Genomic DNA, 16,127 nt, shown 5'->3' on the forward strand with positions numbered 1-16,127 from the left:
CTCCCCACCCTCATATATCTCCTTTAACACTTCCAGAGATCAGCGCAGTGCGGTTTCAGTAATATTACCCCAGCGCACTGTCCCGTACAGGGAAACACTGCAGTTGTTTTTATTGACAAAGCTGTTCTCATTCAGTAGGCGAAGACACGGCTCAGATAATATAAAGAGATGTGTGCCGTGTTAATAAGTCCTGTCACGCTGCCAGTATTTAAGTACCGGGCTCAATTCAAATCCAAGAAAGTCACCTTGCATACTCTCCAGAAGAGCTGAACGTTCTAGTTTACCTTTGGGGGAGTTCTTAATGTCAGACACAATTACCCCAAAGTGCTCTTAACTGCAGTGTTTGAGTGATGTTTTGATAATGTGGTTGCGGTTGTATGAATGATGGGATCCCTGTCATTTTCAACGTGAGGCTGAGTCATGACACAGTGTTGAAGGACTGCGGCAAAGTAGATAGACTCTGGCCTAGAGGGAGGCTGATTTACATGTATGCTAACTTGATTTCATAAAAAAACATACTTCAAGTTTATTTTATTAAGAATACTTAAAGGAGTAGTTCACTTTCAGAACAAAAATTTACAGATAATTTACTCACCCTCTTGTCATCCAAGATGTTCATGTCTTTCTTTCTTCAGTCGTAAAGAAATTATGTTTTTTGAGGAAAACATTTCAGGATTTCTCTCCACATAATGGACTTCTATGGTGCCCCCGAGTTTGAACTTCTAAAATGCAGTTTAAATGCAGCTTCAAAGGGCTCTAAATGATCCCAGACGAGGAAGAAGGGTCTTATCTAGCGAAATGATCGGTTATTTTTTAAAAAACATTTACAATTTATATACTTTTTAATCTCTACACAGAGTACACACAGAGCTAGACAAGACAAGCATTTGAGGTTAAAAAGTATATAAATTGTAATTTTTTTAGAAAAAAACAAAAAACGTTTTGCTAGATAAGACCCTTCTTTCCTCAACTGTGATCGTTTAGAGCCCTTTGAAGCTGCGTTTTGGAAGTTCAAACTCGGGGGCACCATAGAAGTCCATTATATGGAGAGAAATCCTGAAATGTTTTCCTCAAAAAACATAATTTCCTTACGACTGAAGAAAGAAAAACATGAACATATTGGATGACCAGGGGGTGAGTACATTATCTGTAAATTTTTGTTCTGAAAGTGAACTACTCCTTTAAGTAATGTTCAAGTATGTTTTTAAGTATACTTCATGTAGTGAGTATACAAATATCAGTGTATTAGTAGTATAGTCTGCTTGTAAGAGTACTATTTCAATACTCATTGGGACTAAATTGGCCCACTTTTTAGTATGTATAAGTATAGTTTAAGTATAACAGTAGTAAACTTTGAGTACACAACTAGTTCACCTCTAATTAAATACTTGTAGCATTTTTAGTACACTTTGCTGTATAGTCTCAGTAAACTGCTAGTTTAGTAGTTTTATACTGCAAGCATACTCTTAAGTTTTCTTTAAGTATACTTCTATGTCCCTATTTAGGTATTATTTTGTATACATTTTGTTATATGAATATCTGAAAATACAAAACATCAAAAGAAAGAACAGGGTATCTGCTTGCAAACAAAAACATTTTATTCTAGCTTCATGCATTCTTTTTTATCTTTTTTAGTTTCATAAATAAAATAAATAAATAAACGTTTTGAACAAAAAGCTGAAAAAAAAAAGAGTATGAATTGGATTCAGAATGATAATCAAAACATAGATGGAGTCGATCAACGCCCCAAAAAGCTTGACAATCATTATGTCTTCATGGGTCAACATTTTATTCCATAAGGTTACACAGTTTTGATGCTATTTTATGTCTGATGATCATGTTAGATTAAGAATCTGTTGTTTTTCAGTTTCTTCTTCACTTGTGTTTTGGAAATTCTATGCAGAATATGTGTAATAGTGCCCTGCCATATAATAATGAAAGCATTCTTGGAGCACAAGTATAGCTCAAATAAATTTAGACTTTTCCTAAGTATAAGTACATATACAGTACATATAAAGTAGACTGAAAGTATTTTTTTAAGTTTAAAAGAAGTATACTAATAGCACAACTGAATAAACTTCTTTTTCGTGAGGGAAGTCCAATTCCGTGCCGGCTGAGCTACCGAACAAGCTTGTTATGTCCAGAAAGCAAAACATATGGAGCTGTAATCATAACTGTGTATGAAAACGATTACAAGTGCTCACTGTTTTACCACCTCTAGTGTTCATTTCTGTTGGAAACTGCAGTGATATGTACTTATCGGTACGTATTTCACGTCTTGCAAAAAAGTTCCCACAGGTACATTTTCATCATGAGATCAGGTAGACTTAAAGACAATGTCATTTCTCAAGTTTTTGTGTTTAAAAGTCAAGCTTGTGTGTGTGTTCCTTTTCTGTATAGTGTGAGTCTATGGCAGCATGTAGAACCATATGGTTGAAAACTTGAGATGTGAAAACTGGCTTAATTCATATATTCATATGCTTTTAGTATAACTTGTTTGGAAATTTCACAAGAGATAATTATCATTGTTTTCTTCACACATAAGATGATTCAAACAGCATTTAATTCAAGCACACTTCAGACTGACACTTTTTGTGACCAAGTACACTAACTATTAACTAAGCTAAATTAAGAAATACTGTAATGGTTTATGATAATTTTACCCTTTGTTTTGATGATCAATTTTTTTAAAATGCAATAATCAGTGGTTTTGTGTTGCATTTTCGTAGCAAAAAAAAAAATACGACATGGTAAAAAGTGTGATATAATGCATTTTAAATGTGACATTGCTTTACTAATAAACAATAAAGGACTACGACAACTTGTTACATGTATGTGAACTTACACACAATGTCATTTCCTCATGTTTTTGCATTTAAAAGTCAAGCTTGTGTGTGTTTTTGTTCTGTATTGTGAGTCTGTATAGCAGCCTGTGGCACCTTAGGGTTGAAAACTTGTGAAAACTAGTTTAATTAATATTTTTACACATGTTTGCATAATTTGACAAAATTACAGCTTGATTGGAAATTTCTCAAGAGATAATTACCTTGATCATTTCCTTGTTTTCTTCACACATGATACGATTCCAACAGCATTTCATCTCAAGCACACTTTGACTGACACTTTTGACACTTTAGTAACCAAGTACACTAGTGATTGAACTTAATTAATAAACACTCAAATGGTTTATGATAATTTTACACTTTTTATTTTGATGATAAGTTTTTAAAATGAAATAATCAGTGGTTTTATGCTGCACTTTCATATTTCAAGATTAAAAGTCTGTGTCTGCGACAAGGCACAGCAAAAGTAGCAGCAGCGAAAATAAATAACAATATGATAAAATAAATAAGCATTAAATGACTACAGCAACTTCAACAGACTTTGGCCCAGAGGGAGATCACTTTACATGTGTGTGAACTTAACCACATTTCATTTAAAAGTCAAGTTTGCGTGTGTTTTTATTCTGTATTGTCCGTAGCAGCCTGAGAAACTTGTGAAAACTGGTTTAATTCATATTTTTACACATTTTTGCATAATTTGACAAAATTACAGCTTGATTGGAAATTTCACCAGACATAATTACCTTGATTTTCCTTTTTATCCTTCACACATAACATGATTTAGACAGTATTTCATCTCAAGTACACCTAGACTGACTCTTTTTACACTTTTGTAACCAAGTACACTAACTATTGATTAACTTAATGGAGAGAGAATCGTAATTAGTGTAAAAAAGGAAAGAATTAAATGGTTTGTGATTACATTTTTTTAAATCCTTTTATGACGCATTTCAAGATGGAAAGCAAATATACAATTGAAGTCTTGATAAAAATGTTGTATTTTTAATGATCATACTTCATTAACTGAGGAACAATCGGAATTAGAGTAAAAATTGATATGAATAATATTCTCACCATAAATGCTGAAATGGATTATGATAATTTTATGCTTTTGAATGATCAGTTTGAAACGTAACAGTCAATAGTTTTATGTTGCATTTTCATATTTTAAGACTGAAGTCTGTGCAATGAGAGTAAAGCAAAAGTAGCATTAGCAAAAATAAACTAGCTATGATAAAACGTAACTAAGAGACGAGAGCAATTGATGATCAAAGCTTTTAAAGAAGCATCATAAACTATTGATTTGTTACATTTACAATATATGTTTTAAGAAAGTGTGTGACAAGGGTAAAAAAATAAATGCAAATGTTGCATTTGTATAGTTCTTTGTATGTATGTGACCTTCAAATAATAATAAAAATCAACTGCTGAGTCTTTATTTGCTGATAGAACATAGTGTACTGTAAATTAGGCCTTACCTTTTTGAGCATAATGATTCCCTCCTGATTGTGCTCGTTGGTGGTTATATCAAACATGGCTCCTCCATCTCCAGGGACGATGTTGTATTCCACCTCTGCGTTCTTTCCAATGTCCAGATCGTGAGCTTTGATTCGGCCAACTGCTGACCCGACTGCTGATGACTCCGGTACACGCAGGTGGAAGATGCCTGCAAAATCAATGAGTTTTTTTGAAGCACATGTGATTAGGGTTGGGGAAACTGCTTTAAAAATGTACAGTAATTGTTTTGTAGAAATTATTCAGTTACATTTGGAGTAACATACACGAATGAATTGCTCACATTAAAGGAACAGTTCTCCCAGCTGCACAAAATGTACTCACCTTTAGGCCATTCAAGATATACACTCTTAAAAATAAAGGTGCTTTAAAATGTTCTTCACAGCGATGCCATAGAAGAACCATGTTTGGTTCCACAAAGAACCATTCAGTCAAAGGTTCTGTAAAGAACCATCTCTTTCTTACCTTTTTAGAATCTGAAGAACACCACAAAGAACCTTTTGTGATATAGAAAGGTTCTTCAGATTTTAAAGGTTCATTATGGAACCATTTAGACAAAAAAGGTTCTTCTATAGCATCGTAAAGCACCTTTATTTTTAACAGTGTAGATGAGTTTGTTTCTTCATCAGAATGGATTTGGGGAAATTCAGCATTACTTGCTCACCAATGGATCCTTTGTAGTGAATAGGTGCCGTCAGAATGAGAGTCCAAACAGCTGATAACAACATCAAAAGAATCCACAAGTAATCCACACCAATCCAATACAACAAGTAATATCTTGTGAGATATAAAGCTGTTTGTTTGTAAGAAACAAATCCATCAAGACCAATATATTCCATAATAACACTTCCTCCAGTGAAAGTCAATACCCTGTTGTCCTCTCACATCTCTCACAAAATCCACCAACACATTAGTTTAGAACTATTTTAGACTCTTTTCGCTTGTAAACAGTGCTTGAAATATGAAATACATACACTATATTGCCAAAAGTATTGGCACACCCCCTTCTAATGAAAAGGTTTGACTACTTTAGTAATTTCCACAAGTACAAATCTTAATGTTTAAACATATAATGATATTTTAGGGAATTGTGTGCTTCTAATTTTTAAGCAACAGTTTGGACAGAACTCTTTCTATTCTAACATAACAATCCCTTTGTGTATAAGGCAAGATTCATAGAGAAATGATTGATTCAGTCAGTGTGGAAGAACTTGACTGGTCTGCATAAAGCCAAGTCCTAATCTCAGGTGAACTCCTCTGGTGTGACTTTAAATGCAGACCTTGAGCCAAAATCTCATCACCAAACACCAATGACTTGTACATACACAATGGGCAAAAGTATTGGGACACTCCTTCTTTAGAACAGAAAAAGGCACTTTCAAAATTGTGGAAACAAAGATGGAAGCAAAATTCATGTATTTAAAAATTGGTGCATCAGTTTTGGAAGTGTCTAAAATGACTGTACCCATACGTACAAGTCATTGGTGTTTGGCGATGAGTTTTTGGCTCTGCATTTAAAGTCACACCAGAGGTGTTCATCTTGGATTAAGACTTGGCTTTATGCAGACCGGTCAAGTTCTTCCACACTGACTGAATCAGTCATTTCTATTTGAACCGTGCTTTACACACAGAGGCATTGTCATGTTAGAATAGAAAAGGGTTGTGTCCAAAATGTTGCTATAAAATCAGAAGCACACAATTCCCTAGAATATCATTATATGCTTAAACATTAAGATTTGTACTCATGGAAATCACTAAAGTAGTTAAACCTGTTCATTAGAATGTGGGGTCCCAATACTTTTGGCAATATATTGTATTTCTGTACTGATTTAGATTAGACTTTTTCACTGGAGAAAGCACTAGTATGGATAGAGGAGTTTAAGGTTAAAAATGTCCTGGATTTGTTTCTTACAAACACATTTTTTTACTTCATAAGACATTAACGGATAGACTGGAGTGTTATGGATTACTTGTGGATTATAGTGATGTTTTTATCAGTTGTTTGGACTCTCATTCTGACGGCACCCATTCACTGCAGAGGAAGGAAGAAACTCATCTATCTATATCTGTCTATCTTGGATGACCTGAGGGTTAGTACATTTTCATTTTTAGGTAAGACCATGAGTATGTTTTCAATTCTGATTTAATGTTCATGGATTCAGATTGCTGAATGCACATTTACTTTTACTGCCACATTGCCCCTCTTCCTGTGCCAAATTTCACAAGTTGGCAACTCTAGAGAGGACATCATTGTTGGAGAGAGCGTTTGATAACTACCTCAATGCACTTGGCTGTAAATGTGACATAAAAAGCAATGATGAAGTGTTGGTTTCACACTACACTGCTTTTTGTTAGAAAAATGCTTGTTTTTGGCAAAGCTACACTGATTTGAAAACAGCTGAGCTACAAAAAAAATTAGTCAGGTACTAAAATCAGTACTTTTAGTTGCTGGTAAAGACACATGCATGATAGGCACAAACAGTTCATGCTGATTAGTAAAAAATAATGTGTTGAGTAGCCATGCCCCGCAAAAAAACACCTCAGCTAATTAAGAAGTCATTAGATGCATGAGTGCAATGCACCAAAAAAACAAACAGCAAGAAAGAGAGAGAGAGAGAAAGGCAGAGACATTGCCCAGAATGCAGCAGTCATCATAGTGCCATCCTCTGAGACGTGCTGATGGAAATACTATGCTCCCAGGGTATTACCAATATTTACACAGCGAGGAAACCAGTGCTCGTCGCTGCAACTCAACATGATTTCTATTCCACGTTTTCTGAGCGCAAATGGAGCCTGTTCACATGTACGCGTTTAAAGATTTGGCCTTATTCCAGTGGAAAAATAAACAAAGGGAAACCTACAAGTATATAAATGCATAAAATATGAGACTCTTAGACAGAAGCTGTGAACAGGGTTGGTAAGGGGCCGTTCACACCGAATGCGTCTTTCCATTCCATTCCACTGCACTGCTACATTTCCATTGTTTTCCTATGTAAACACACACTGTAAAAAAAAAAAAAAAAAAAAAAAAAAACACAATTTGTTGAGTAAACTTAAAATAATTGTTATCTTGCTGCCTTAAAATTTTAAGTTGAATCAATTCAAATATCTAAGTTGTCACTTAGTACAACTTAACATTTTAAGTTGACAACTTTTTTGAGTTGACTGAACTTAAAATTATAAGGCAGCCAGGTAACAAATTATTGTAAGCTGATTCAACAAATAGTTTTTTACAGTGCACTAGATGGACGTGTTTGACTATTGTGCATGTGTCTCTGTCTTCTGTGTGAATGGCCGCTAAGATGCAATGCTCATTTTTATGACTGCTTGTAAATAGGAAACTCTGGTTTCTCTGAAATCTCATTAATTCATGTCTAGTGTTGACAGACTCAAAAACCAATGGTATTTGTGTGTTTTTCTACTTTCGACTTCTCAAAAATTGTATTAAATATGCTGCCTTTCTTCCATTATGCAAACAAGGTTTAAAGATTCAAGATTATTTATTTATTTTTCAAGAAACATTGGCATATATTTTCTTTATGAATGCATTACATTTTCAAGCTTTCTCATGTGTATTTAAAAAGAAAATGCTGCATTACCAGTCAAAGGTTTAGACACACTTGCCTGAATTTGTGTGTCTCATTATATTAAAAACTTTTTGATCTAAAGCTTTATGCGTAAATGCTTTAAATTTGTTTGGTGGACTGAATAAATTGTGCCTGCGATTATTTTATTTACAAAGCTTCAGTGTTATAATTTAAAAAGAGCTGATAGCAAACTTCTGAACCTTTTTCATAATGTTCATAAGGTTCTTGCAAGTCGTGAAGTTGATTAAGCAAGCTTAATTCATTTAAACTTTTTTCTTTTAATTATTTAATTTTAATTCATTTAATTACTTTTTTAAATAGTTATGTCTTTTCTTTTATTATTATTTTTCTTTGTACATTTTTAGCCACTATATAATTCCCATATTTTAATATTAACTATTTTCATAATGTTTTAAAGTTGGTTAAAGCTTGACAAACTTAATTAATTTTTAAACTTTTTTATTTTAATTATTTTATTTTAATTTATTTAATTAGATTTTTAAATAGATAGATTTTTGTCTTTTTTTTTTGTTTTTAGTCACTATAATTCCCATATTTAATATGAGCTCTTATGTTGTAAAAGCTTCTTGCACATCATGAAGTTGGTTAAACAAGCTTAAGTAATTTAAGCTTTTTTATTTTAGTTATTGAAAAAATATATATTTATTATTTTATTTTAATTTATGTAATTCTAATTTAAATTAGTTTTTGTCTTTTTTTAATTTTAGTCACTATATAATTGCCATTTTTCAATATGAACTCTTTTTGGACTTCTGAATTTGGCTAAGCAAGCTTAAGTAATTTTAAGCTTTTTTTTTTACTCATTTAAAATAGTATTTTAATTAATTTAATTAATTGTTTTTTTTTTTTTTTTTTTTTTTTTTTTTTTTTTTTTTTACATTTTTTTAGGTCACTATGTAATTCCCATATATTAATATGAACTCTTTTCATAATTTAAAAGCTTCTTTCACAACATGAAGTTAGTTAAGCAAACTTAAGTAATTTTAAGTTTTTTGTTTTTAATTTTTAATATTTAAATATCATTTTATTTTTTTTATTTAATTATTTAATTTTATTTTAATGCATTTTTTAATACATTTCTTTTTTAAATAGTTTATGTATTTTAATTATTTTTTATTATTTTATTTAAATTCATTTTCATTTATTTATTTAAACTTTGAAATAGTTATGTATTTTTAAACATTTTTAGTAATTCCCATACTTCAATATTCAAAAATTTTTAAATGCTTCTTGTGCATTTAGAGTTGGTTAAGCAAGCTTAAGTAATTTTAAGCTTTTTTTATTTTACCCATTTAAAATTTGTAGTATTTTATTTTAATTAATTTATTTTTTTTGTCACTATATAATTCCCATATATTAATATGAACTCTTTTCATAATGTTTTAAAAGCTTGCACGTCTAAAGTTAGTTAAGCAAAGTTTTAGATTTTAATTTTATTTAGATTTAATTCTTTTTTTTTGTCTTTTTTCAACATTTTTAGTCACTAAGACTAAGACTATTGCTTAGTTAAGCAATTTAATTAATTTTAAGTATTTGAATTATGTATTTAAATGTTTTTATTATTTTATTTCAATTCTTTTTCATTGATTTAATTCAACTTTGAAATAGTTTTTATGTATGTTTTTAACATTTAATATTTTTAGTTTCCACACTTCAATATGAACTCTTTTCATAATGTTTTAAAAGCTTCTTGCTCATCAAGTTGGTAGGGCAATTTTAAGTAATTTGAAGCTTTTTTTAATTTAAATTATTTTAATAATGGAACAATAATAATTTAACAAATTGCACTATGGAAATTTGTGACTAAAACTATTAAACAAATTAAATTATTTATTATGTATAATTCCCATACTTCCGTTTCACTATTACTAAATTATAGAACAAGTAGGTGCATTCAAACTTTTGACTGACTTATATTTACATGACTTGGTCGTTTATCGATTATACAGTGGCTTACTTTTGGAGAACCTGGGTGGGTTGTCGTTGACGTCACTCAGGGTGATGTTGATGGTGGTGGTCCCTGCCAGACCCCCTAACTGTCCCCCCATGTCTTTGGCCTGGATGAGGACCTGATAAAGCTCCTTCACCTCCCGGTCCATGTTGGGTAGAGCTGTCCTGATGACTCCTGCACACAGATCGAAAATGAGCCAGACTGTGTTAATGGAAAGAAGAGAGCAGAGAAAAGGAAGATAAAGGTATAGTGAGGTAGACAGAGAGTATAGATGAAGAAGCTGTGAATACAGGCAGGTATCAGTGTGTGGAGAGAATCGGATTACAGAAAAGAGGGTAAGGTGAGGAGAAGAATAGGGTTTAGACCTGAAAATGAGGCCTGCTCAGAATGGTAATCTAAAATAACAGACACAATTGAGATAAGAAAATTGAGAGTGGCAAAAAAGGGAAATAGATGAAGTTCTGCTGCATTGTGGAAAAGGAAAATGAAGAAAATTGAACTTGAAGGTATAGTGTGTCATTTCTACGCCATTATCGGTGTCCTCAAAGTCTGTATTACCTCTCAGCATGACCTAACCACACTATATTTGTGTTGTTTTATGGTTTAAATTAGTGTTTGGAGGTTAAAGTTTAGTCCTGTTTCACAAAATGTCACCTATGTTTTTTTAACACCTTTATCATGTTGGCTGTGTGTCCCAACAGATATTAATCTGTGAAACACAGTGTGCTACTGCATAAAACGGGTCAAGGTTAGCATGGCCCTGTTAGCCTCTGAATCCACAGCCATTTGATACAAAAAAGCCTCTTTACCTATTAACTTGACCATTCTCAACAATTTCTTTGACTACTAGAATTCAAAGAATATTCAGAGTTCAATACAAGGGAAGAAGCTTTTGTAGTATAATGTTAATAACCACTAAAATCATTTCAAAGTGGTTAGGGTTACGGTTGGGCACTTATATTGAAAGTAGGGGGTTTCTTGCAATTCTGTAGGGGATTTTTAGAGAGTTTAGAAGCATAAATCTGAAGTGTATAATTTCATTCATCCATCTAGATATAAAGTCACAATTCTGAGAAATAAAGTCAGAATTGTGAGATATAAACTTGTAGTTGTGAGTTATAAAGTCAGAACTGCAAGATATAGTCAAAATTCAGACTTTTTTTCTCAGAATTGCATGATAAAAACTCAGTATTGCGAGAAATAAAGGCAGTTTGTATCTCTCAATTAGAATCATTAAAATAAATTGCGAGTTTGTATCTTGCAATTCTGTAGGGGATTTTTAAAGAGAATGTCAGAATTGCAAGATATATTCAAAATTCAGCCTTTTTTTTCTCAGAACTGCGCGATATAAACTCACTATTGCAAGAAATAAATGCAGTTTGTATCTCGCAATTCTGACTTAACTGCAGGCTATAAAGTCAGAACTAAGATTTAAACTCACAATTCTGAGAAAAAAGTCACAATTAAAACATAAACTTGCAATTCCGACTATTTCTCAGAATTGCAGTTCTGACTTCATAACTTGCAATTGCGAGTTTATATCACACAATTCTGACTTAATTTCTCAGAATTTCAAGTTTTATATCTCACAATTCTGACTTTATAACTCACATTGCAACTTTATATCTTGCAATTGCGACTTTATATCTCACATTTCTGACTTTATAATTTGCAATTGTAAGTTTATATCTCACAACTGTGAGAAAAAACAATCTATCTATCTATTTTGATAATCTTTTCTTTGTTGTGGTGTTTGTCTATTAAAGGCCATTCCTGCCAGTAAATAATAAAAAGTGAATTTCCACTTTTTATCTCGCAATTCTGACTTTGTTTCTCACACAATTTAATATAAACTCGCAATTGTGAGATATAAAGTCACAATTCTTTTTTCTCAGAGCTGCATGATATAAACTCACTATTGCGAGAAATAAAGTCAGAGTTGTGAGATCTGAGTTTGTATCTCGCAATTCTGACTTTTATCCTCACAATTGCCAGTATAAGAAATTCTAACTTAACTGCATGTTATAAAGTCAGAACTGCAAGATATAAACTCACAATTCTGAGAGAAAGTAATAATTAAAATATAAACTCTGATTATTTCCCAGAATCGCAATTCTGACTTCATAACTTGCAATTGCGAGTTTATATGAGGCAATTCTGACTTAATTTCTCAGTATTGCGAGTTTATATCACGCAATTTTGACTTTATAACTTGCAATTGCGCATGAAAGTCAAAATTGCAAGAGAAAAAGTCAGAACTGCAAGTTTTGATCTCTCATTTCTGACTTCATAATTCGTAATTACGAGTTTGTATCTCACAATTGTGAGAAAAAAGTCAAAATAGTGATTTTTTTTTTTTAATTCAGTGCCGACTGTAGAAAGCAAAAGCTGAATCCCGGACATTTTTTTTAGGCCCAAAAAGAGCACAAAGAGGGAAAAGAGGAGGTATGGTCACCCTACACTCTTAAAAATAGGTGCTTCACATGCCATGGAAGAACGTTTTTTGTTTAAATGGTTCCATAAAGAACCCTTAACACCTGATTATAAAAATGTAAGAAAGAGATGGTTCTTTAAAAAACCTTGCTTTAGAACTGCTACAGAGTTTAGCTCCAACCCTAATCAAAACACACCTGAACCAGCTAATTAATCTCTTAGGTAGCACTTGATAATTACAGACAGCTGTGTTGGAGCTAAAGTCTGCATGTAGGTAGATCTCCAGGAACAGGGTTGGACACCCCTGTTCCATGTCATTGCTGTGAGGAACCTTTTAAAGCACCTTTATGTTTAAGAGTGTGTATATATACAGCATACCCATAGATATAATTGCAAGAGAAAGCACTGAAATATATATTTTCCTCCCATCTCATATTTATTCCCTTTCGGGGTTCCATAGCACACGTCATTTCCCCTATGAACACAGTATTCGGACATCCCCTTCAGAACATTTTGTTGCCTCTAAGAATCAGCTGTTAAAGAAAAAACTGAAGTTCTCCAGGGATCTCTGAAGCATCAGCACATATTGTTCTTAAAGTTAAAAATGTTCTTGTAAGGAATCAAACTGTAAAACCCTTCCTGGAACCAGTACCTTTACCATCAAGTGTTTTTCTCCAGCTAAAAGATTGAGGTCAGCCCTAAAGCTTCTAGTACTTAACAGTCTTAACAAGGCGACAAAGCCAGTGTAGCAACACCTTTCCTCGCCTTTCTTCCATAAAGCACAACTAATGCGTTTCCCAACGCCACAAGAAGCTTTCCCAGATCAAGAGAGCGCTTCATAGGATGAATTAGACATGGTGGCGGATGGTTAAGAAGGGCACGGACCTTCATACAATGCCAATTTCAGATGAAACGTAAAAGGGATGTCACATGTGATTCTCTCGGCCTGTTATAGGGAGGATCTGTTTTTTCACTTTAGTTTCGCATGAATGCATCCCTCTTTGATGTTTGTGTGGTAATTAAATGAATATTTCACCTAAAAATTACCTTTTGCTATTATTTACTGCATGACCTTTCATTTTTTCTTGTATTGAAAGCAGAAATTCTGCCAAAGATCTTCCATTTTTATTTCACAAAGCGAAGAAAATTGGAGTGATTAAATGGTGGCAAACTTTCATTTTCAGGTGAGCTATTTTTTTAAGGTGTGTGTTTCCTGAGTCTGTTTTCTCTCACGACTCTCAGTGTTGATTCGGTTATGCATTTTACCCCCTGCCTTTGTTTCCCGCCCTCCTCTCACGGCTTTTGTTTACTGTCAGTTTGTGTTGGCAAATTTTTTGATATGGCCTGGGACAAAAACAGATTTTTCTTCCTTACTAGTCATTTTATTTGTTCGGCTACAGAATGTCACCCTTTGAGCCCCCCTCCGGGTTTGCTGATATCAGGATATTATATTTTTATTCATGTATTCCTGTTTGCAATGCTTCATACTTGTGCAACCACACCGAAAACAAGCAGAAATGCTCACACGTGCTCTGTGCATCAAGTTTACCTTGCAGGTTTGTGCTTTTGCATATTGCATATTACAGCCCATTGAATGCAGACAATGCCCATTTGTAAATTCCCATTCATTGATGTAAACGCTTGTGAATATTGCATAAAGCGTTCACTGGCAGAAAATAAAACACAGTTTATTTGCGGCATCGTTTGATGATGTTACAGTTCCCCAAGCCATATAAACAACAGAGAAATCCATTTGCTGACTTTTTCTAGTCGGAGGGTCTGAAATGCACCACCTGATTGTATAATTATAGATCTTTTCAGGCCTGTTTAGCTGACAGGATGTCCGTTACTGTTCTGGTGTTCAAAATGAATTGCAGTTTATTTTGAGTTACAAATCCATTTTCTAGGGTGGCCACATTATCAAATCAAACCGCAGAGCTTATTTGTCTAATAGGGTCAATGAATGTAATTACGCTGAAACCTGTGAACTGTGAAATTAATGAGTCTAGTCTGTTGTATTACACAAACAAAACAGAGGAACTTGATTGTTGTAGTAATAATTTACATTTTTATGTAGCCAACATTTTGCTGTAAAATAATCAGGAGTGCATTACCTGTTTTGGGATCCACAGAGAAATACGGCTGGCCGTGAAGTATGCTGTACACCACTCTGGCGCTGTTGCCGTATGTAGGGTCGTCTGCATCCGTTGCCGTCACCTTCATCACGTATGTACCTGCACACACATAGAGAATATTATTCCTTTGTATTAAACCGCATGGATAGATATAGGAAATGTGCAAGACATGCTTTGTTCAATGTTATAACTGTAATAGCATGTAGGGTTTGTCCGGGACTCGAAAACTGGCTTTTACAGGCACGTTATTATATGCTTTGGTTATGATGGGCTGATCCAGCTATATGGCTGTGTACTGATTCTCCATTGTGTTGATATGTCTGAAACAGCAGTTTTTACATTACAAAGGCAGCACTTTTAAATTACCCAATAAATGACAAATCATCCGTACTGTAGAATGAGCTGATGGTCATGGGTCGCTGAATCACTGTATTTTACTGAAATGCAGCACAGTACTGCGCTCGACCAACTCACATTTAGCAGGAATAGTGTGTGTTGTTTCTCTAGTGTTATATTATAAAAATGCGTCACTTTATTTCTGCAGGAATAGTTTTCTAAAACAGTTTTTTGATTATATATTTAAATCACACTCATGCTTGTGTTATACTGTCTGTCTGTCTATCTATCTGTCTACAGTTGAAGTCAAAAGTTTACATACACCTTGCATAATCTGCAAAATGTTAATTATATTACCAAAATAAGAGGGTTTATACAAAATGCATGTTATTTTTAATTTAGTACTGACCTGAATAAGCTATTTCACATAAACAATGTTTCCATATAGTCAACAAGAGAAAATAATAGTTGAATTTATAAGAATGACGTTCAAAAGTTTAAATACACCTGATTCTTAACATTGTGTTGTTCCCTGAATGATCCACAGTTGCGTGTGTTTTTTTTTTTTTTTAAATAGTCCCTTGTTTGTCCTGAACAGTTAAACTGCCTGCAGTTTCTTTGGTTTTTCAGCATTTTTGTGCATTTGAACCCTTTCCAACAATGACTGTATGATTTTGAGATCCATCTTTTCACACTGAGGACAACTGAGGGACTCATATGCAACTATTACAGAAGGTTCAAATGCTCACTGATGCTCCAGAAAGACAAATAATGCATTAAGAGCCGGGGAGTAAAAACTTTTTGAATTCGAAAATCAGTGTTAAATGAACTTATTTTGTCTTCTGTGAAACATGTAAGTATCTTCTGTAGCTTCTGAAGGGCAGTACTAAATGAAAAAAAAAAAAAAAAATGATATTTAGGCAAAATAAGAAAAATGTACACATTTTCATTTTTCATTCACCCTCAATTTTTCCTTCTGAAGCGTCAGTGAGTGTCAAACTCAGTTCCTGGAGGGCCACAGCCCTGCAGAGTTTTGTTCCAACCCTGCTCGAACACACATACTCTGCAGTTTTCAATTAAGCCTGAAGGACTTGATTAGTTGGTTCAGGTGTGTTTAATTAGAGTTGCATCTAAACTCTGCAGGGCTGCGGCCCTCCAGGACCGGAGTTCGGCATTGTAATAGTTTCATATGAGTCCCTCAGTTGTCCTCAGTGTGAAAAGATGGATCTCAAAATCATACAGTCATTGTTGGAAAGGGTTCAAATACACAGAAATGCTAAAAAACCAAATAATTTGTGGGACCTGA

General features: G+C 33.5%; 1 protein-coding gene across 1 annotated transcript in view; it reads right to left on the reverse strand.

Moving 5' to 3' along the window:
* cdh12b (cadherin 12b) overlaps positions 1–16,127 on the reverse strand; it is a 200,587-nt gene that overhangs the window by 60,131 nt on the left and 124,329 nt on the right. The window contains exons 4-6 of the mRNA XM_073827921.1: positions 14,465–14,584; positions 9,924–10,091; positions 4,322–4,509 (exon numbers count right to left, since the gene is read on the reverse strand). Of these exons, the coding sequence (XP_073684022.1) occupies positions 4,322–4,509; positions 9,924–10,091; positions 14,465–14,584 (476 nt within the window). The remainder of the gene's footprint in view (positions 1–4,321; positions 4,510–9,923; positions 10,092–14,464; positions 14,585–16,127) is intronic.

Source organism: Garra rufa, chromosome 22 (assembly GCF_049309525.1).
Source record: "Garra rufa chromosome 22, GarRuf1.0, whole genome shotgun sequence".
NCBI lineage: Eukaryota > Metazoa > Chordata > Actinopteri > Cypriniformes > Cyprinidae > Garra > Garra rufa.